The sequence below is a fragment of the Desmodus rotundus genome, chromosome 8 (assembly GCF_022682495.2).
Source record: "Desmodus rotundus isolate HL8 chromosome 8, HLdesRot8A.1, whole genome shotgun sequence".
NCBI classification, from domain to species: Eukaryota; Metazoa; Chordata; class Mammalia; order Chiroptera; family Phyllostomidae; genus Desmodus; species Desmodus rotundus.
In genome coordinates this window covers 36,311,529-36,335,973 of record NC_071394.1, presented here as the reverse complement: position 1 = coordinate 36,335,973, position 24,445 = coordinate 36,311,529, and the positions used below count along the sequence as shown (strand labels likewise).

At 38.0% G+C, this 24,445-nt stretch overlaps 1 protein-coding gene across 1 annotated transcript in view; it reads left to right on the top strand.

Moving 5' to 3' along the window:
* The window catches only part of C8H8orf34 (chromosome 8 C8orf34 homolog), a 301,307-nt gene extending 283,456 nt beyond the window's left edge, over positions 1 to 17,851 (top strand). Inside the window, 3 exon segments of the mRNA XM_053929857.1 lie at positions 556 to 649; positions 15,657 to 15,716; positions 16,980 to 17,851. Coding sequence (XP_053785832.1) covers positions 556 to 649; positions 15,657 to 15,716; positions 16,980 to 16,987 — 162 coding nt within the window. The 3' untranslated portion in view covers positions 16,988 to 17,851.
* Positions 17,852 to 24,445: the final 6,594 nt, after the last annotated feature.

Genomic DNA, 24,445 nt, shown 5'->3' with positions numbered 1-24,445 from the left:
AGTCTGCTGTAGGTCAGTGGCAGAGGTCATGGAGTGGCGAAGAAGTATATGAGAAATATAATAACAAAAATAAGGGAGTGGGAGGAGGAGGGAGGTAGTGAAGTACTACTGAAGGGTGAAGTTAAGAATGTTCTCTAAATCCTACTAAATTTTATTCTTATTACAGAGAATTTAAAGTCTTGATGACAAGAGACACTATTTGTGCAATTTTATACTGAACATTTTATTATTACATTGCCAAAAACAAGTTCCAAGATTTCCTCAAAAATGTTAATTCAGGAAGGAACATTGCCAAGTTATTTCTTCTGATTAAGACATTAAATCTTATGAAAAGGAAAATACAAAAAAAAAAAAGTTTAGAGTTAGTGGCACATCTATGACATGAAAATGAATTTAAACTTAGAACTCTTCTCTGTCGTCAGGAAATTTGCATTACAGTTTGTTGAACATGTACTTCCTGGAAACTGAAGTGTTCATCCATACTGGTCCATGCTGGTATTCACAAGAAATATATTATCCTAGAGTTTAATCTGAAATGAATTCTCTCTTTGGCAGGATGAATCTTTAAAGCAATTGCAGGTGGTTCACCAACCGTGGATCTTGCCAAGTGACACGGAAAGTGAAGGTGTGGAAGCAGAGCAAGAGAAACGTGAGTAGACCTTACTATTTATTGACAAATTGCTTTTAGCCAAAGGACATCCTCAGTGAAGACATACCTCTTTCATAATATCAAATGATGTCTGCAAAGAAGTTCAGACTTGTTTAGGGAAAACATGCTAAGCTATACTTCAGGGATATGGATCCGGATTCAATGATGTCAGAATTGTGTGGCAGAGGATCATAAACTAACTTTCTGAAAAAAGTACAATACCTTGAAAGAAGGAATTACTCTTCCTGAAGACTAACATAAAATGTTCATTTGGAATGTGAATCCTCTATAAATACTTAGAGTTAGATCAGTGATAACTTGTGATTATTTAAAAAATTCAAAGTATGTTAAGATCAGTTCATTATTCCATATGGAATTATGATTATTAGTTAAATGAATAAATGTACTTAGAGTTGACAACTGAACAATGCAGGGCTTGTGTATAATTTTTGACTCCTCCAAAACTTAGCTACAAATAGCCTAGTGTTGACTGCAGTCCTTACCCATAGCATAGACAGATGATTAACATGTATGCTGTATGTTACATGTATTAAAGATTGTATTTTTACAGTAAAGTAAGCTAGAGAAGAGAAGATGTTATTAAGAAAATCATAAGGAAGAGAAAATACTTTTATGGTATTTATTGAAAAAAATGGTATATGGACTGGTGTAGTTCCAACTCATGTTGTTCAAGGGTTGGCTATTTATAGACACTGCTTGAAGTTCACAGAACAAATTGGTATTTCAGTACTTAAGCTAGAATGTATAGCTCTTGACTAAAGGGCTGTATTATAATCATAACAAAGAACGGATTACTCTAATGTGGCACGACTCAGCGCACGCTCGCAGGGCTTCGTTGATGGTGTTAGATGTGGGTTCAGCACTCCAGATGAGAGGTTAGTGTCTGAATTACATAGAGAAAACAACAATTTTAAAAATAATAACTATCAAATTTACTTTTTTAATCAATTGTAGCCGGCACAGTAAAATAAAGATCGTAAGTGATAATGTAACCTTTGTGATCATTGGTGTGAAGTTATTAATTAAGAATTCTCCTGATAGCTAATGTGTTACACAGGTAGCATTGTGATTCTCCACCCAGGGGTCCCAGGAAATTCCTCTTCCAGGTTAAAGGCATTTAAAGAGCTCATGCTGTCAGAGAGGGCACAGCCGGGAGAGGGACCCAAGAGTCTGAGTGCTCAGGTGAGAGGAGGAGGCGTAGAGCCCGAGTGTCCCTCAGGTGGCATATTCAGAAACATAGTGAGTAAAGCAGTGACATCTCACAGATTTCATTGGAGGGAATCGACACCCTCTATAGAAAATAACTGTGAAGAATCAGAAAGCAAATTGTGCTTTAAGGGGCTTTAAGCAAGTACAGAAAATAAGAATTTTTGGGGAGACTTTTAATGTGAACAATCCTAAGCAAAATATTCAAGGAAAAGAGGATCCCCCAAATTTGATAGAATTAATAGTAGCCCAGAGCTTTTATGAAAGCAAATGATAGCGCGCTTACAACCCAACTCCCCCCACCCTCCACACATTTAAATATGCATGAGCTCTCATTCTAGAGTTGGATTTAATAATTTTTACCAGATTTCTTTGAAGCCTTTATAAATTTTATATTGAAAACCTTTCATGCTAATTGTGTGTGTGTATTGTATAAAGACAATATATGGGCTAGTTTTACTCTTGGCTGTTAGATTTAACGCACAGGTGCCCAAAGTGGGCAACACTTAGGGTAAACGACATCCTTACAAGATGCACCGTGTGTTAATTCTGTGAGTGCTGTAACTTATTACATGCTAAAACTTAAAAGCAAGAAAAACATTAATCCAAATAGTGTATTTAGTCCCAGTCCAAATTTAAACTTATTTCCTTTCCCTCAAATCCATATGTCTCCAATCAGTATTAAGTCTGGAAAACAGCTCAATAATGCAACGGAGATAAAAATCCCCAGAACTGGTTTTAACTCTTGTCATCTACTCACACTGCTTTTCTGCATATACTTTCATGAGATTTTAATAATAATTTGTAATCATGTCCTGTTCCACTAGGGTGCAAATTCTTTGAGAGGAGAAATCTACTTTCTTTACCTTATTGAGGTACATAATAAGACCTCAATAAATATAAAAAGAATGAATGAATGAATGAGTACTTATACTTGTATTTCATTGGTAGTCTCTAACTTGTTTATTGACACAGTTGGAAATTTAAAACAAAAGAAATAATTATGATAAATAATTGTAAAAGTTAATTTTAGTTTAGTTAAAATTTTAATATTGTGTTTTTAGGTTAGCCTAGGACTTCACTATATGGTCTATCACTCAAAGAAGGCCATTCTTGAACTCGTCCTTAAACATAGACCTAGAACCAATTTCTCACTTGGAGGCAACCATTTACAATGGGAAATCATTTGAACTAATATTAGGGTTTAAATATTATTAGGTAGTAATAGGAGCCATCTGAAAATGGAATGCTAGCTATCATTGTAGCTAAGCTCACAGCACTGAAATGCAAACACTTTTCAAGAGTGGCATCCAATATTCAGGGGCTGGGACAGTGTAAGGCGGTGTCACGGAAGTAATGGCCCCTGCGCTGATACTTGTATTCAATGCATGTGATTTGTGGAACAGCTGGCAAGATACACATAGATTCTGTACTTTATTTTCTCAGTGACGAGGAATAAATGACATAAATCTATGTGAACCCAGCACCTGATTTAGAGTCTAGAGGCTCATTTATTAGAAATTTATGCTGAGGAAAAGGACAAGATTCATCATTCCACCATTAACCCCTGTTTCTTAACTCAGCTTTCCATAAATGATACCTAGGTAATCTTGTGGAATTTTATAATTTCTTGAGACAAAATTATCATGGCAAAAAGTTTCCAAATAATTTCAGGATCTTGGTAGTGGTGCGTATTTCTTATGGCATCATTTTAAAATAAGTCATAGGTCAAATAAGTTTTATTAAAGAGCACATTTTAGGAAAAGTCTTAAATAATTAAATGGAAAGCTTTAAAATTTTTAATTATAAACTATATAAGCAAAACCCTTAATTAAGAATATTTTTCTTTACTTTTAATACTAAAGTATCAATCACAAGTTAAAAAAATTATGTCAGGGTGTGCTTGTTTTTAATCTCTCAAATTATGGTCCAAAGTCACTATGAAACTCAAACCACAGATATTTGGATCTACTGGGGTACTTGTTTGATATTCATAGTTTTGGACTCCACTTTGGACCTATTGAATCAGAATTTTTGTGCATAGGACTTTGAATTCTGCATTTCTAATAAACTTTTCATGTGATCATTGCTTATTCTAAGATTGAGAATTACTGGAATGAAAAGTTCATTGAATCTGTAAATTAAATTTGGACAGTGTTTTCTAGTTTGTCCATTGTAAAGTTAATGTTAACCTACCTTTCTATATTTTCTCTGGAAGCAAGTCATTAATTCTAGCTTGCATTCAACAAATACGTTATTTCAATGATCTGGCCTCTGTAGTTTCTAAAAAGAAATCAGTATCTAATATTATTGAGGAATCTTTGTAGATGTGGTTTTCTGTTTTGTTTTTTGCCTGCTTTCAAGATTTTTTCTTGACCTTTGTCTTTTGGTGAAGAGATATGCAGGTGTGGATATCTCTGAGTTCATATTATTGAAGTTTCTTGAGCTTCTTAGATATGTAGATTAATGATTTCATAGATGTATGGTTTTCAATCATTATTTCTTTAAATATTCTTTCTGCCCCTTTTTATTTTACCTCTACTTTTGGGAATCTGGTTTTATATGTTTTGGTGCACTTGATGGTGTCTCAAAAGGTCTCTGAGGAAGTGTTTATTGTTCATTTTTTTGTTTTTTTAAGAATTCCTCAGAAGTTCCTATGACTGGATTTCAACTGACTTAAGTTCTTTGATTCTTTCTTATACCAGCTATAATCTAATTTTGAGACCCTCCAGGAAATTTTGCATTTTAATTATAGAATTTCTATATCCCCCTTAATATTTTGTATGTTTTATTGATAGTCTTATTTGGTAGGAGTTCATCCTTATGCCTTTTAAAATTTTATTTGATGTGATTTCTTTCAGTTCTTTGACTATATTTGTAGTAGTTGATTAAAAGTGTTTGTGTAGTCAGTCTATCATCTCAGCTTCCTGAGGGGGAGTTTCAGTTGACTGCTTTCTTTTTCCTGTTTAGGGGTCATACTTCCATGTTTTTTACCATGTATGATATTATGATTTATAAAGCACATCACTTTTTGTTTGTTTAAATCTGAAAATTTAATGTAATATAATTTGGGAGCTCTGGAAATTGGACCATCCCACCTTCCCTGGCCCAGTTTGTTTTTGCTGCTATTTGTTCTTCTTATTGTTGCTACTTTTTGTTTAGTGACTTTCCTGAACTAATCTGTCAAGTCTGTATTTTTTACTGTATGCCACCACTGAAGCCTCTGCTCAGTTAGATAATGATTGGTCAAGGAATGGAGGATGCCATGAACACTCCAGCAGTTTACAACTACGTCACACAAAGCCCATAGGTCCACCAGAGGTTAGAGGTACAGGCTTCCCAGGTCTTTCCTGATCAGATGCATAACACTGCATCTATGTGGCCTTCTAGATGCCCGGAAATACGTCAGAGCTTTTGAAAGCCTTCTGTGAACATCTCATTTACCAGAATTTCTTTTAAATGTTTTTGGTAAACCCCTTTGCCAAACCAGTTTGCCTCAACTGGTATCATGGCCTCAGGCAGCTGCTATGTAAAACTATTGTCCCTGATTGCTTTTGACAATAGAGACAGGGTTTCTCACCATATGAACTTTAATTCAGGTCAAATGAAAAAAACCATTCAAGTGAGGATTCTCCAGGCAGCTTCCATGTGGTCAGTTCTCTGGAGGTGGGATATTTGAGGGAACTGGGCACTGTTCTGCCCTAATAGATGCTATGCTGCTTCTTCATGGCTACAGTTTCTGTGGGGCTGCTCACTTTCAAAGCTACTGCGCAGCTACCGATATTGAGTAACTTACAACTGCACACAACTTACTGTTCGTATTTTTTAATAAGTGTTCTATGAATTGTTGCAAGTTTGGGGTTAATTTCCAGTATCCTGAAAAAGCTGATTTTGCTGATTTTTGCTAGTGTTCTCCTTGCTTTTATAGAGGAACAGATTTTTGGGGATCCCTACACACCAATTCCAGATATGCTTCTCTTCTCCTGTTTTTCTTGAATTCATCATCCTAGTTTTCTCTTTGTTTGAGGAGTGGGAGTGTGACATCTTCATAATGAGCTGCAAAACCAGACAGTGTCTGCTTCCTTGAGTCCTAGTTTCATGAAAGTGACCAAAAACAATTTTATAGTAAAATAGAGTTTGGGAAATTCTACATATTAGATTTGAGAGGCTCTTAATTGCAAAAATACCACTGATATAACAACTTTTCAAAAGGGGCAAGGCAGCTCTCCAATTTTAAATGAACAATTGAGGCATAATCAGCAGCCTGGCTTAAAATGAGGAAAAATACTCTCTCCACTGTTGACCTGAACAAATGCTATATAATATTTTCTAAAATATTTACATACTAAAGTAACCAAATAGTCCTACAGCAACAAGATCTGTTTGACTGTATTTAAGCCCAGGGTTTGTTTTTATCTACATTTATTTATTTATTTATTTATTTATTTATTTATTTATTGTTTTTAAAGAATGCTCATTAATTCCTGCTTTCAAAATGCCTGTAATTTGCAGAATGCCTATTAACTGCTGGAAGAACAAGTGTTCTGGGATTTTAAGGAGTGCTAATCTAATCTAATCCTCTAAATATTGATTCTTTCCATTTAGTGAAGAGGAAATTGAGGCTCCAGGCAATCGTAGGATTGTTCGTGTGACCTAGCTAGTAGCCAAGGGAGGACTAGAATCGAGGGCTCTTGCTTGAGCCCAGGGATGTTTATCCCCAACGCTTCCTCCTTCACTCATGACCTCCCTTCATTCCCCTTCGTTTCCAGGGGTGACAGAGTCTATGCTGTGGCTCTTGAGAGCCAAAGTACTTCAGGTAGTAGGGGGGCTGTGAGTTTCTCCTACCCTCCCAGGATGTGGCTAGGCTTTTCACGTTGAAGAAAAACCTTTGTGCTCTGTAACGGAACATCAGGTTATTTCTTTTCAGGTGGTCTCCCAAGATTTGTATTTGAGCCACACTTGAGGCAGTGGTGTTATACCACAGCTGATTATCTTAATAGGCAAAAGTTGCTAGCACTGTGTCAAACGAAGGGGTAGAGGGTGTGTGGGAGAGCAGTGAACTGTAGAAAGCATAAAGACCACAATGACTGAATAGCTAATTAAGCCAGAGAGGTGTCAGGGCTCTGTGAGACCTGTAACTCTCGGGATTATTAATGGTATTGGGTGTGGCATCAGAAATAGGGTCTACAGGCTTCAGGAGATAAGTAAGAACTTAGGTAGTGTTAACCTAAAAATCAACTGGTTTATCCCACATGACACATGTATTTGTAGGAAAAAACACTCACACACTGGAAACAAGAAAGAATAAAACAATAATAGTAGTACAAAACAAATAATACCACAAGAATAACTAGAAAGGTGAGATACTAAAGTAAAAAAGACAAAAACTTCAGGCAAATTATAGTTACTTCTGAAGGCAAAGAAACCTTGGTAGTTTTTATTCTTACTTTGCACATTCAATCTTCTATGACTACTTAGAAAATTCTAAGTCTTTGCCTAAGAAATTCAGGGCATCTGAACTGACACTAGGCAATGAATCCTCAAAATTAGATATACCAACATTTGTATGTTTGGTAACTGTTATCATTATAAATATTTAAGGATTTATCTTTACTCAATAAATATAAAAGTGAGTTAATAACTACTGTTAATTATTTGTTAGAAGCAAAAGATTCTAATATCACATAGCAATTTCTCTCTATAATATTGATTTTAGAGAATATTTTTGGTTATAAATATATTTTTGCAATTTCTAGAGGCCAAATACCTCTGAATTATTCATGTGGCATTCTTACTTTGAAATGTTTCCCATGTCTGTGGTAAAATGTTGATATTATGAATGGTTCAATTGATTTCTAAGCTCCTAGAAAAAATTTAAATGGTAGCATTTAATGACATTTAAGACATAATCTCACAAACCAAACTATTATTAAGTGTTATGGGAAAATGTGCCAGGTTGCTCAGCAATATATAAGGTTGCATGCTTCCAGACTACCTGCTTTTTTATTAAAACTTCCTTGTCACATGCCGTAGTAGCCAGAAAACTTCGTAACAGGAATCAGAGAAGGCTTTGTTTAAAAAACAAAACAGCCAAACTGTTCTTTTGGAGTGCAAAATTCTTTCAAATATTGTAAGGAATTCTTTAAAATTAAAAATAGGAGATACATGGTCCACTTTTTGTTATTTAAAAAAAATCAAATGTATGAATAAGTAACACATTTTTATTACTTTTATCAAATATTTGTTTGTCTTGAAATATTCTTATATTTGCTGTAGATGTGGTAATACTACAAAATAAAATAATGAACACAGAATGCAGGGAAATCTCACTTATTCTTTAACTTGGGTGGATTTAGCTTCCAGGGCAGCCTTATATAAGAACTACAAAGTCAGTTTGGGGAATATATATTTTTCACAAATGAGAACAGTGTATTGGGCTGGCTGCAGGTGAAGCCTGTTTGTTCTCTATGGATTTGGTTCTGCACATTTTCAGTTACTCAGGAACTGGAGCATGCTCACACCAGCCAGCTCATTCCATGGTTTCCCGGGCTTGTTTTGCAACATTGACCTGCTTTGCCTTCACGAATGAAGTGGACCTGGACCTTTTTGTCTGAAACCAGGAATTTAAGATTCTCCCATAAATTTCATATGCCCCATAGGTCAGATTATTTCCTAAGAATAGTCGTGTTTATGGATCTAGAAAAATCAACCTACTTATAATGAGAAACTGCAATGTATTAAGCTCTGTGGCATGAAGGATGAAAAGAATTAGTTTGTGATCTCTTTTCTTTAGTAAGTAGGAGAGAAATGCATAAGCACATGTACCGTGGGGCAGATTGTTTCTCAAGGGGTAAGTAGAATGTCACGGATGCCGAAGGAGGGAAACACCACGTTGTGTCAGCAGTAGGAAGGAACATGGGACTAGGGAGACAGACCTTCATGAAGAAGAGTTCGTTGTTGTGTTGTTCAAAGCTTCCATATCCTCCCTAAATTATTATCATTTTATGGTATTCATCATTTAACGCCTTGTGTGCTCATTCCCATTCTCTTAATTTTTGATCACATAGTCTCATATGCCTGCTTATTTTTAATTAAGTATTGAAATTGTATATGACAAATTACAAAAGTAATTTGAAGCCTACGATGATATTAACTTCTTCCAGAGAAGATTTTACTTTGCTTCTAAAAGACGTAATGGGATAATAGCCATCCTAGATTGTTTGAAATTCAACAAGAAATTGAGAAGACTTTATTAAGTTGGACTTTATTCGTTGAGAGGGCTGGCATATGTCTATGTCCTTACTCTTCTCCTACAGTGTGACCCTTCATAGTAGCAACCCCAGGCCTGGGGACTTGACTTGGGTCACCTCCCTCACTGACCCTGGAGGTTCAATTTCTGTCCCACCAGCTGAGGAATTTTTGCAATCGCTCTTTTGGTTGCCAGCCTCTCAGAATTTTCTTCTGTAATTGGCAGGTACCTTTTGAAGAAGTATGTCCCCAAACTCCATGCTTATTTCTGTTCATCTTCTTATTCTCCTGTATATTGGCCATTTAATACTTTATTGTTTTGAGAGGTCTCTGATGTGTTCACACATAGTTTTAAAAATATTTTACATGTTTTAGTGGGATGCTTTATCTGCATAATTTACCCAACCATTCCTGCATTATCAATTTCTCATTTCAAAATACTTCAACAAATTTGGGCAGAATTAGCACATATTCAGATTATTACATTTTGTTTTTATACAGTAATAAAAGATTTACTTTTTATTGCTTTAACTTGTGCCAGACAGAGTGTCAGATACTTAGCATGTGCTTGGTGAATATTAGTTAAGTCTAAGTTCTTTCTTTTGGGCTTAACATATAACGTGTGAAATGGTTTCTATTTATGTAAAAAAAAAAACCTAATGACAATATTTAGTTTATCTTCTATCCCATAAGGACTTCCATCTCCCACACCTTATTAGGCTTCTACTTACCTTTACTCATATTATCATTAAGGACATTGTGTGCTTGCCTCTGCATGGAATTTGTTCCCAGTCACTTGTTAGCTTCTCAGTGCAGTTTATTAATGGACTCGCTGTTTTTCCATGAGCATACAGATGTCATTTAATTATGGCATTATGAGGCTAGTTTCCTTTTTCTAGAAGCTATGATGGAGTGGGAAAAACTGGGAGTCAGGAGACTCGTCAAAGTTCCTGCTTCTTCCCTGTGGTCCTCAGACAAGTAAATTTCAGAGAAATGGCTCACATTCACATTGATTGTGTTTGCTCAGTTCCCAGACTAATTATCAGAGGTAGTCACTACGTGGGACTGAAGGGGAATGCTCTCCTCCAACATTCTCTGGCAAATACTTTCTGCCCTTTACTTACTAACTATGAATGATTTTATCTTTTCATTTGTGAAGCCACAGCTCATTTTTCTTGATTATACTATGGCTTCTGCATTCAACCTGTGGCCTCTAATATACCTTGGCACTTCAGAGAAGAGAAGGAATATAGTCCTAATTTGGGCCAAAAAGAGCGGCCTCTCCCTTGAATGGGCTCATGGATGGCACTGGCATCCCATGCGATGCTCTTACAGGCTGTATGCTGTCGGGGGGCTTTAACGCAGCCCCCCCAGGTCCGCCACGGATGAAGAATAAGACTACCAAGACATGATCTGCTTGGGGAGGAAAGGTGGCCGTTTCTCTCAAGGGGAGAAGGGCCTTGATCCTTTTTCTCCATGGGCTTTTATTAGGTTCATTGACCTAGGAATGCAGATAAAGCTCATCAATCATTGTCAGCCAATAAGGGTTAAACAATACAGGATTTACAGAGAACCTTGAGGGCTTATTCTGAGCTACAGCCAATCAGCTAGAGGGCCATAAAACTTTAGGCGCCAGACTCATCTCAGGTCTGGACCCTTATCTTTTAAGCTGAGGGTACAGATTAAGTAGGTTTCACAGGAATGTATGTATTTTCCTTAGGCCTGATTCCCCAGGGAATCCGCCAGCCCCAGCACAGGACTGCACTGCCCTCTGTTATCCTTCAGGCTCCAGTCAGACAGGGAAGTAAAGCAACCAAGAGATTGGGAGACTTCTTGCAGACAGAATGAGGACTCAGGCTATTTCAAAGCCCAGGGGCGAGGGTCCATCACCCCCCTTTGCTACAGCCCCCTGAGTCCTTCCCTGCGACCTTATCCCTGGTGACCAGAGCCTGTCTTAGGTTGATCCTCCCTTGAGGATTCTTACCTGTCATTGGCTAGCTGGCCAAGCTCAGGGCCAAGCAGGGTGAAGTGGGCAGAGGTGGCACTTCTGCCAGGGAGATAGGCTTTGTCTCCCTAGTGGCTTATGGTCCCAACTCTGACTCAGCCTTAACCATGGAGGGTTACAGCCTCCAAAACCAGGCAGGGCGGTTCCCAACAGTATGCATTCATGTCATGCCTACTAATCGGGGAACCTGCCGCCACACCATCACTGATCCCAACCTACCTTATTATTTATTCTTTTCTCTTCTTTCCTCTACGTCAGACTCGTCTTACTTTTCTCAAACTAAAGGGGAAAGAAATCAATGTTCTTAGCACAGAACTTCAAAAATGTGGCATCATAAATCGTTCTCATTGAGAGAATTAGCATCTATTCTAATAGGTATTAATTTAATAATAAATTCAAAAAATTGTCCCACAGCCTGATATAAAATAGAACTACAAAGTCAATTTGGGGAATATATTTAGAGGTATAGCATTCCATTTCTCCTTAAAGCCTGTTATAAGTAATTGACATTTGAAGGTTATAGAGGAACATGTACGTCTCTGAAAGAGGAGGAAATGAAAGAGGACTGGCATTTATTCAATTTCTGTAGTGCCTCCTTTTATCCCTGTGACAACTTAATGTGTGGGTGGTAGTGCTCTGATTTTACAACCTCAGATTTATTAAATATCCTTCCCAAGGATACACAATTAATAAGTGCCATTTACATTTTAACTTAATTTAAGGTCATATGTTCTACTCTGAAATGCCATTCTCTAGAAGCTGAAAGAAGAGGGAAAGTGGAAAGAAAGTATGTATAAATAGTATCCAGAGAGGGATTATTTCACTGAGAACTGAGAGAGTTTGTATCGTAAAGAAAATACTATGAAACATGAAAATAAGGAAAAGTGACATATAAAGAAACAAGCAGTAATACATTTGAGTAGGAAATCTGCTTTTAATATAACTTCAACTTGATTTAGTTGTATTTACACTGTGCTCCAAATTATTATCTACAGGCAAAGTCATCCAGAAAATTAAGGGAGGCATATGTGATAAACATAAAAATTAAAATTTAGACAGAATAAAATAAATAACATTTAGTAATTACATTAAGCATGTTTTCAGTCTCATAGTAAGCTATTTAAAATAGAACAACTGTTCAAAGCATGCTGCCAAATTTCTTCAAAATGACTTGTTTTGAAATGTTGACTAAATATCCAAAAAGTCTGTATCAACTTTAGTATAATTAAACATTCTTCAGACCAAAAACAGTTTTTCTTTATATTCTTAAACATAAATTCTATGTGGCTTTCTCCTTCATATTAGGGCAAAAAGGATTATGCATTTGTTAACATTAAAATAATTTTCAGAAAGTTTCCACTAGTTATATACACTTTGTAATTTATAAATTGCTTTCACATATTTAATTCCAAAAATTAACCTATTAGGGAAAATGTAGTCTTAGTATTCACATTTTACATTGTAAGTGTTTAACACACATTTATTTAATACATATTTATATATTCACTGTCTATTTATTTAATAATATATATCTTTTAAAGATCTCATTTTTAGGCAGAGGGGAAGAGAAGGAGAAAGAGAGCGAGAGAAATATCAGTTTGTTCTTGCCTCTCGAGCTCCCCATACTGGGGATCCGGCCCACAATCCAGGCATGCGCCCTGACTGGGAATCGAACTGGCAACCCTTTGGTTCACCACCTGTGCTTAATCCACTGAGCTACACCAGTCAGGGCTACTTAATAATATTTACTGAATGAATTGAATGAATCATTCAAGCCTGAGTCTCCATCTTCTGATTATTGAGGAAGGCCATGATTGGAAACATGGACAAATTTGTGTAATAAATGATTTACTGGTACAGAAAACCAAACGTGGTATGTTCAATGACATTTCAAACGTCCCCTCTGTTGTTCCTCTGTGGTCATGACAGTTTAGTGTTCCAATGAACACAGTCTGTAATGCGGCATTCACATCAGTTCCTACACATGTGTGCAATACATTGCTTCGGGTGATTCATGTTGCCTTTCTGCACTGAATAAACCTGTACCTACAGCATTTGAGAAGAAGAGTGTTCTAATGTGTAAACAAATTATCTTTATTTCTAGAATTGAGGCTCCTCTATCGGTTACTTTTTCTCCACCCCCTGACCCCCAAACTGCTTCATTTCTTACATTCCCACAAGCATGGGGATTAGTGGACTACCCCTCACATTGAGTCCTACTTCACAGAGGGAAGCCATATAAGGCTGGACACCTAAGTCCATTGCTGTACAAGAACAACATCATGCCAAAGTTCAGTTCAGAAACTTGAGATTAGTTACTTCTGACTCTTATTCCTGTTACCATTAGTCACTCTGCCTTGCCCTACGTACTGCCCCTATCAAAATAAAATCATCTCAGTTTTGTATTCTTAACCACCATGGGCGTATCGCCCAGAACTTCCCACTGTATCCTGTGCAACTGGAACTTGATTTGCAAACCGATTGTCCTTTAATGATATTCAAAGAACACACTCCATACCTTTCTTCCCCCCACCCCTTATTTGAAGTGGATTCTTCTAGAAGACACTGCTTGTTCCTTCCTTCAATTACCATGTGTCTTGACATGGTGCTTACACCATTAAGAAGCCTTAACATTCTACTTGAAATTCTCCTTTTTATTTTTTTAGGCTTATGCGATTTGCCCTGCTGTCTGGTTTCTTCCCTTGTCACTATTATCCCACCAATCTCTTCTGTTTTTCATGTGGGGTGCATATATTTGGTTCATTGTTTTCTTCTCTATCACAGCTCTTATTATTGAATGGGAAATTTTAAGTGTCAACTGGGTGCTTTATCCAGTGTCTTACCATTATCATTTCTTGGCCCTCTCAAATTCAGTGGTCTTCCATGGCAATGTATTTTTTTTTCTTGTCAAATGTGAAATAACATCCAACTCTAAAATTTTAGGTTGCCATAATCTACTCTCTGTCCCAAACCCCCTACCCTTAAGATTCTCTACTTCCTATTAAACCTACATGTCAGTGTTGTTTGGTACCCAGACACTTTGCTACTCCTTTTTCTCCAAGTATGGCAGGCCACAGCTAGCTCCATCCTTCACCCTAAAGTCCATGCTACATAGAACATTAATACTCAAAGTGCGGTCCATAAAGCAGCAACATCAGCATCAGCATCTCTTGGGAACTTGTAAGAAATGCAATTTTCATGGGCTCCACCCTACATTTACTTAAGTCAGAAACTCTGATAGTGAAGCCCACAGCAATGTTTTAGAAAGCTCTCCAGGTGATTCTGATACCCTTAAAATCTGAGAATCGCTAATATAAAGCATTAATTCAACTGGTCTCTTACCAGGCCCTTTAACATCTTTGGTAAACAAAACCCGAAGGTGAATGCATCATTATTTTGTTTCCAAACCCCTCCATGTGTAAGATTTCAAAAAATGTACCAAGTTCTCCAGCTTTATGAAATAAAGCACTCACATTCCATATACAATGACTACCTTCAATCCAAATGTTCTTCGTAGCTCCTATTTATCTAATTTTGAATGTTGTAAAACTGTCAGATGCCCATTGCTTAATGATACTTCCAAAGACGTTTCCCTGATAACTGTCCTTGGTGGAGGATGGTGAGCAATGCTGACTGGCTCAATGTCATCCGTATAAGAAAAGGTGGAGACAGTTTGAATCCAGGCGTATCTGAATACAAAACCTGTGCTTGTTCTCTTTCACTGCCGAATTATATAAAGCAGCAGTTGCACTGATATATGCCTTTAGTTGAAGCAGTACCTACCATTGGTCTCTATAGAATTTTTAACAGTGAGTTACATAAAAATCTATTATCAAATCACTTTGATAAATATCAGGTTAAATGGCTTTCATTATCATAGAACTTTTAAGAGCCTTGAATATCTTTGGTATGTATTGATTCCTTCATTTCGTCTGCTTTTATGCTGTTTTATTTCCTCATGGTTTTAAACTTGTCCCACTAGGCACTGCTCCCTTGCCTCAGGGATGAGTTCAGAATTATATTTAGTATGCGGTGTTATACATGTGATGTGTAGGTATGTATATGCACTACTCCATGTAAATCTCATGATGACTTTATGGTGATGGCATGAAATTACAGATACTATAGCATCACAGTACTGTGGCATGTACCCATCCAATCCTGAATAAGCTGTGTAACATTCTGTAGAACATACTTTGCTGCCTAACCCATGCTGAACATATGAAATATGACTTTGATTTAGGAAATAGCTTCCTGCAACCCACATATGACACTATCCAGAGGGGCATTTTTGCCTGGATTTTATTTAAAAATCAACAAAAGTTTACACTGAAAATGACTAAATTATGAGAGTATACTCACTGTTAAACAGTTATATGTAATTATAGTTCTCTATATACTATAAATGTAGTTTTAATATTAATTTGAATTAACCTTCACTCGAAGTCGGTTAAACCACTAGGGAATTATGTTGAATAGATCTGTTTCCTGGTCCAGCATGTTATCTCTTTCTCTTTTGTTGTGCAGGTTCTACTGATCTTCTTCTTTGTGTTCCGTGTTCTTCTTGTCCCACTCTGGTCTACTCTGGTATGTTTGCTCAGGGCCCTTAATATCAATGTCAGGTAACTGTGGGAACCCTACTACAAATGCTCAATGTTCAGGTGTTTAGACCAGATAGTCTTCAGGGCCTATAATGAGGAGAAAGATTTTCCTCCAAGTACTCTGCATGTTTCCTTTTTTGTGTGATGTTCTGTGGACCCCAGGCTCCTCACTGAGTCTGTATTCACTGAGAAGGAGGGATGGGGATTTTAGCCCCTTCTTCTTGGCAGGAAAATCACTTTTAAACATATGTGAGATGAAAACATATTCCCCCACCGTGCAGACCATGCAGTCCATGGCGCCATTAAATATCTCCCAGAGACACAGCATCTCAGAGCAGTTTCAGATCCGTGGACGTGAGGCCAGTGTGTGAGCTGGATGTATAAAGATGAGCACTTCACAGTGTCTTCTCTGAAGTATGTCCCAAAGAGAAGCAAAGGTCGAGTTCATCCCTAGCACGGAGGGTCACAGCATATGAAAATTAGAATGAAGTTTGGAACCTTCTGCTTCTTTTCCAGTATAATGCTGGTTGTTTCTCTGCAAAACTTCTACCTGAGGGCCATCCAGCCTCTACACGAGATGAGAGGGACACTACCTGCTCTGACAGCTTGTTCAGTTTTGTTCTGCGCTAGTGGCTCACTGACCCAATAATCTTATATTAATGAATCACCTAAAAGCAATCTGTGCAATGCACCACTGTGTACTTGTCAGAATACTATATTCATTGCACATATTTTATAATAAAACATGGGAACTGTTTTGTAATAAAGTATGGAAAACATACAAAAAAACCCATAATGATCAACAGAACAGGATTAGAAATTTATAGCAATCTATAAAATAGAATATGATGCATCTATTATCAAGGATGAGAACTATATATTAACTGACTATGTACACATATTTATACTGATACTAACTGGATATATCAAGCTATCTATAACTATATACACATTGTGATGTGGAAAATTTTTTACAATATTTTTACATAAAAAGTCAGTAAATTAAACAATTTATTTTTGTTATATACAACACATACACGATACTATCTGAATGGTTACAGACAAAAACGTCTCAAAGACTTTATGCACCCCCATGTCCTTTGCAGCATTATGTATACTAGCCAAGGCATGGAAACAGCCTAAGTGTCCATCAGCGCATGGATGGGTAAAGTTCACATATATGTTTAATATGCTGCACTGTATACATTTCATTAAGCACATTTTGTCTTGTTTTGTTTCTCTCCTACAGGTCTGTGAAACAGGCAGAGGTTGCAAGTGGTCCTTAAGGAAATTGCAATGATTCAAACCCTTACGTATAGTTCTAATTTCATTTACTATGTGTACTCATTTAAAGAATGATTATTTTTCTAATATCAATAACAAACAAGTGCTCTTGTAACCAGGGGCTGTCTAAGTGTGCATCAGAGAACACTAACCTGGCGAAGGATTCTGGGGTGGTCAGGACGCCTGCTGCCTCTTCACATGGTTAGTGTTCTGGGTTTAGATTACTTTATATTTAGCTATTAAGATTACTGTTTGATACAGTAAATATTGCCTGATCCAAATAACTTTGCGTAAAATTTTTCGGTATTTTAACTTGTCTGGGGTTTTCTATTTCTTCTATTTTTATAATATTTTCTCATTTTTAGATTAATAAACATTATACTTACCCACATGTGCCAAGATGTGCCACCTAGGTGTCTCTGGGAGTTAGCTCTTGGGTGTCCCAACCAACTCTGTCTGTTCTGCGCAGCCGCGAGGCATACTCTCCACCACTGCTGCTTTCTGCAGTATCGTCCCCGCTCTTAGCAAAACAAATAATTGATATGTTAACTCAATAAAGCAGATCAATAGGAATGGAATGCATGCCCCAAAGCATATGCAATGAAAATGGTTCTCCCGTTTACCCAATTGAACACAATTAAGACCATCCATTTTAAATTTGATACATGCTTGCTTTTGGAATGTGTTATGCATTGATGCTAAGTGAATGGATCTAAGTAAATTTATTGAGTATTTCAACTGTCTGTTTTATTTAATTGTCGTAACCTAAGTTTTCTTTCTGGATCTTTAAGACATAAGTCAATTATACAACTGACTCTATAACTGTCAAAGAAACAAATGTTAAAAGAACAGAACCTGGCTAAAGAATAAACAAAGAAATTCCAATTGTATGAGTGAAGTCATATTCCTAAATCAAAGAATACATTTTCGTACATTCACATTTTCATCTGCATAGAATCTCATGAGACTAATGTTCATGAAAGTTATTTTATTTTATAGGTAGAAACACATTAAAGGCTTAGAAAATAGTATATTTTTGAGCAAAACAGAGAGAACACAAGAGAGTAAGTTTACCGGACCAGAACGGTCCTCCATTTAAATATCCTTACCACAGAGAACATTTCTTCCAAACTGTCTAACTGAGAAGCCAAATGTTTGCCAAATTTGTGACAGTTTTTCTCCAGAGCATGCTGTCCCTAATGCCTGCATCTGAGCCATACTCTCCTCCAGCCACCACTTGGTCAGTTTTTGTCCTTTTCTTGTCCACTGACCTGTTCCTGGGGACAGTCATGCTACTAAGTGCCACGTCAAACTCAGGAATCAGATCTGCCAGGATATCAAATACGTATTTCAAAAAATGCTGCCAAAGACAAACAAAGCCAAACACTAATTAAAGTGGTAAAAACAGATTTTAATCACTGATAGACTGTTACAATAGGGAAGACGGTTCCCTATTGAGTTCCAGCATGAACTGAACTCAACTTCTATTTGTGCAGAGGTGACTGGATGTTCTGAAGAGTGAGTGAGGGAGTAGGAATGGGGAATTGCCTGGGCTTGTACAGAGTCAAAGAAACGGAAATTTTTTAAAAGAAGGGTGTTAGTCCATGGGAAACTGACCTGGGCTTGCCCACTGGCAAACTGCTTATCCAAGTTTGACTTCTGTCCTCCCACGGAGACTGGGAAAGGGGGTCTGTGTTCAGGTGTTGGCCAGAGCAATCAGTAAATCCTTTTGGCAGCCTTAAGCTTTCCCAGACAAGAACTTAAGGGGGCTGAAGTAGGGATGCTGCCTTGAGCTGTTAAAAACTACATTGTTCAAGTTTGTTCAAGTATTTTAATGTGAGGGTATGTTGAGATGGATGAAATCATTTGCACTGAGAGTATGCAGTTTTTATAGGCCAGGTTCAAGGTCTGGTCAAGAAGAGGACTGAGAGGAGTCAGGCTAGAGTTTGATCAAGCAGAGACTCTTTATCAGTGTCAGTGAGACAGGACACACACAGAGATACACACTCCGCAACCTTGGTTTCCCTTATTTGTCAACTCCAAGGACAGAGGACAAAGCCAGTAAACAGCTAGAGCCCAAACCAGGAAATTTTTCTAGATTGCTTTCCTATCACCTGTTTTGAATGTTATACATGAAATCCGAATCTGTTAGCACTCATCTGGGCTCTATTACTTATTTTGCCTCTTTTTCATGTCTTAGCAAAGATCTGGAGTTAGTTATTACAATAGAAGGGCTTGAAAATCCCATGTGAGGAGGAGTTCTAGAAATATTCCTCAGATTTTCTACTATAATATCACCTCTGCAGACAGATGGCTTTGGGTCCTAAGTCATGCCATGGCCCCTGGGTGTCTCTGACTGGTGGTGTCTGACCTTTTGGACAGGAGGTGGAGGCTGGACCCTTACTCACCAGGGCAATGAAGTCTTGTTGGGGAAACATACCTATGAATAGATGGTTTTTAAAAAGTGTGGTAATGTGCAATGATGAGCACATTTACAAGCTAGGCTATTATGGGAGCTCAAAAGAGCATTTGTGAACGCATCTGGGATCTGGACTTGGAAGAGTATGATTTGTGGGGAGGCTGGGAAGTCAGACAGGGGTCCATGGAAAAGATAATGCCTCAGCTGGTTCCCTGAAGATGAGATGGAGTCAAATGAACACAAAAACAAACTCAAGGGTCTTCATGGGGAGCAAAAGAATGAAGCGAGTATGGACATCTGAGTGAGCAGAGCGTACGTGAGGATGAGAACAAAAACCATGTGGTCTTTATTACTGGAGCACATAGAGTATGATGTGAGGTGGCGGTGGATGGGACAGGAAAGTGGGCATGAACTAGGCTAGGAAACATTACATATGGCATCCTGTGGTCTTCAGTGTGACTTTCTCATCAGAATCACAGATGTTTAAACCCCATTCTCTGGGATTAAGATGAAGTTGGTTTGAGGTGGACCCCAATCATCAGTATTTATTTAAAAGCTTTTTACTTAATTCTGATGAAGAGCCAAGGATGAGAATCATTGCCAAAGAGAGCAGCTAATAATTTCCCACAGTAGAAAGGCAGATGGATAGTTAGGATAGCTTGCCTGGCAGTGTGAGGAAAATGACAGAAGTAGGAAGCATGAGGAATGGGCAAACATGGAAAATGAGAAACAAGTTAAGGAGCTGTTTCACAAGTTAAAAAATAATAAAATGCTAATTTAGACTTATTAAGGCAAATATGTTAAGAATCTAACTGTGGCTGGGATGTTCTGGAAGGCCAGAAAAAATGGACCTTGGGTGGAGACTCCAGGGAAGAGACAGCAAGGACTGTGACTCTCTTCATGTGATGTCACTTCGTGGTACACTAAGAGACACAGAAATCTCACTTGAGCTGACTATTGCTTCACTTCCTTTCTTTAGAAGAAAGGGATAATTCCTCCCCAGGCCTTTCAGAATGTCAAGTTCCCCACCCTGCTTTATCTAACGCTTACTCAGCAAGTGTCTGTCACACTCCCACTATGTATCTAAGACCATTTTGGACAGGGAGACTCAGAAGTAGTGGAGCAGATGTGGTTCTTGCATTCATGGAGCTAGTGGCTGGTGTGGGCATAACAGTGACAAATAAACAACCACTTACAAAGCAACTTAAGAGTGACAGGCAGGTTGCTAGAGAACCATGCCTAAGGAACATTTAATCTACAGTTCAGGAAAGGAATCTTGGGCTTTGGTGAACCTGCAGTCAAAATGTGGAGGGTGATTCAGGTAAAACTCGGGGGAGTCAAGGGAAGTTAGGGTAATAATAGAGTAAGAAGCTGAAGAGTATTTTGAGAGAACAGCAAGGATGTGTAAAGATACAGAGAAAAGGATACCGTGCGTGTCAGGTGAACTGAACAATTGAATGTTGCTGGACTATGGAGGATGCACAGCATTGTCAAGTGGTGCAGATGAGAAGTTAGTAGCAGCTAAACTATTATGGGAGTCATAAGGTATATTTTATTCAGGGGCAAGTGAGGCATGTGGAAGAGTTTTGTGCTGGTGAATAGTAAGACTTCCATTTTAGACAGACAGCATTTTGCTTTATTGTGGAAAATGGATCACAAGGAGACAAGACTGGAGACTAGGGGAATGGTTAGAACACTTCCAGTAAAATCAACATCCAAGATAGAGAAGTACTTGGATAGGAGAGGTATTTAGATGGTTGATGATTAAAGATGGATGGGGGGAATTGCAGGTGGTAAGATTTCTGGCCAAGACACCTGGTAGTGAAATACATTTGGAATGAGGGAGAGATGTGGATGGAGTTTACTCTCTTTAGTTTAAAGAGACTGGGGACATATCCAAGACTTTGAGCATCACCCACCTAAAACTGGCCAGATGGAACATACTAGAAATCTAGGCAGTAGATGGCATCACCCAATGAGAGCACGTGCAGTGAAAAGAAGACAGAAGACTCAGGAACACACCAGTACTTAAGGGACAGGAAAAATATGATTCCAAGAGTAAAGATTTTATGTACGCTGGACAGAGTGGGTGGCCCACACACTGTTTCTGGGAAGCAGAAGGTCAAAATGAATGCACTTCAAGGTCCCCAGTTCCTGTAAGCACAGCTGGATTTCAGAGGAGAGACAAGCACGGGCTCATTTGCTAAACAACCTTTAGTTGTCTAGTTTAATGAGGCTGTAGAAACTCCCTGTGGGTGGATGGAGAAAAAAAACAGCTACATGGGAGTGAGAGGGAGGATTAAGGAACATAGAGTTTTCCAAATTTAGGAAGGAAAACTAAAGTGTGACCAATTTGGGGTCTTTTAATTCAGTGTGTAGAAACATATACCTTGAGAATTCCTTTTTCTTTGCTTAACAGTGATGAAGAGACAACTAAAATCTTCAGGAAAAGCCTTAAGAATTAGTCCTGCTGCAGCATTTTTATCTTCCATTTTTTTCCCCTCCAACTAATCAAACATACGTTTTTGGTGGCTATGAGGAAAATAAGCATTGCCAGCTGCTGAAGTGAGGTGGATGAGGCCCTCCCAGGAGGGTGAGGAGGAAGCATCAGTCATCTTCTTGGGTCTCGGGGACAGAGCTGTCCTCCTACAAACCGTGGCCTGCCTGCACTATAAATGTTTGTTGGTTTTTCAACTTGCATTTGGCTCTCTTACCACTATTCTTTCTGTTTGTTTGTGTTTTCAAATGTCTATGGTGGTTTCTTGTCTCTTTCAGTCTTTGATGTTTATAGAACCCATCTCTGCAAAGCCAACATAAGTGGATTTGGATATGAGCAGGAGCTGCGATTTGGCGGCTCTTCCCATGATTATTATAATCATTTAAAATGTGCCTGAAGATCCCTAAGGGCTACGTGCAAGACGACAGTGGTAATATGACCCAGTGTCTGAAAAATACAGCAATTTTCTCTCAGAAACTGCCTAGCTATTGGCAAGGGGAGGGAATGGCTCTGAGGTTGTTAGTGTACATGACTCTTGGGGGAAATGGTCAACCTATGGTTTAAAAATGGAGTCTCTGAGAGAGCTTGCACCTAACCTGATAGACTTGGCAGTCGTCTGTGTAGTACATTACAGCCGTGTCTGAAGGGCCCTTTATAAACCACAGGCATTTGATTGAACGACTGGGCCAAGGTTTACCACCTGGATTCTGGCTGAAAGGGGGACTCTTATGCTTGTGGAAATTTTTATTACTATATTTTTATGACTATATTTTGAAAACCTTTTTAGGTAAAGATAATGAGCATGTACAGGAAAATTTCCTTAGAGTATAATCAGAATCACATTATCAGTGGCTTAAATCGAGCTACAAAAATGTGTATTTCATTGCAGAAAGCAGATACGCATCTATCTTAAGTACACTGTAAACCGAGGTTTTTAAGATTTTTAATATACTTATTGATTGAATTCACTGTTAAATATCTTTCTTTGGGTCTGTGATAGACATTACCAGTGCTGACCCTATCTAATTCTCTTCTTGCTGGGCCAGTGGAAAGATTTCTGAGGCCCCTGCAATTAGGCAGAGTAATGTGACTAATTCCGACCAATGGGCCATCAGGGGGAGTGACATGTAGCATTTTGTAGAAGTGTGAGCTCTTCACATTCGTTTCTTCTGCTGCGGTGAGCCTGGATGTTATAAATTGAGATAGTGGTGTCTAAAGATGTTTGGATTACAGCTATGTGGAGTAGAGTTCCTGCTGGTGTGTATGAGACAGGAAATACGAGAGAAAAATAAATCTTCATTCTACCGTGGAGGTCAGATGTTCATTTGTTACTGCATCGTGTTATGGCTTAATGTTTTGACTCATACTAGATCTTATTCCCTCTTTGCTGAAGATGATGCCTGTGAAATATACAGCTCTAGGTTGTGTTAACTTAGGTTTGTAAACATTCCTGAATCTAAAGCAAATATAACTGATCACAGTTCTTTTAAAGAAAACTACCAGTTATACTTTGAGAAAAGTAAATTGCACCTAGATGCATCTATAAAATAATGTCCATCTGAAATAACTCTTAACTTATTCTAATTTTTTTTGTTTACTATGCCAAAGAATTTAGAACTTGTATATATTAGCATATATGTAGGGTGGTCATGTTATTGCATTTAGGGTTACAGCTCAGGCATCTGTGAGTTGGGATTTAAGTGGCTCCAGAACCTTAACTTAGAATGGAAAATAAGGGAGTTGGCTTCTCACGGCTATGAGGTTTACCAAGTAGAGCAAAAGAGATATTACATTTCCATAGGTAGACCCAAGCCTCGAACACCAGGTTTTATGGAACTGATTGTATAATTTCACAGGCATTATTCATAAGTTTTAAATACTTTTCTTTTTAGCTTTGGTTTATTGTGTTCCAAAGACAGAATGTGTACTTTGGAAAACTCTTTTGATACTGACAGTTACAAAAGTCATTGGAAAATTAAGTTTATACAGGGGATCTTTGCCAGGGATAGCCAGGTTTAAACACAGTCTTCATATTACAAGGAATAGTCTTGTGCCCAAACAGCTATCTGTTGAAGGGGAAAGGCGAGGATGGTGTACTGTAGTGATAAGACCATATGGTTTGTTCTTGAGAAATGCATGTTCCCATACGTGCTTCATTCCTGAGAAGCTGTGTAGATTCAGGTAATATCTTTAACCTCTCTGTGTCAGTACAATGATTATTCTGTCGCCGCTGTGATTCCAATGCTTAGCATGGACTTCTGCTGTGGTTTGCATGTATCATCGTATTGAATGCTCACCCCAGTTCAGTGAAGCTTAGAAGAGTTAGTGGCCACTCCCCTACTCTTGTGTCAGTGTAACAGAGGCTGTGTCCTAGTGTGTCTCAGTCTAGTGCTACCGGTCACTTTACCAGAGAGCTTATTGATCTATAAATAGTAATGGCCACACTCAGACGAGGCTGGAAATTCAAGGTCAGTATGCGAGCATAGTCTAGTAAGGGATCTTTTCCTGGCTTACA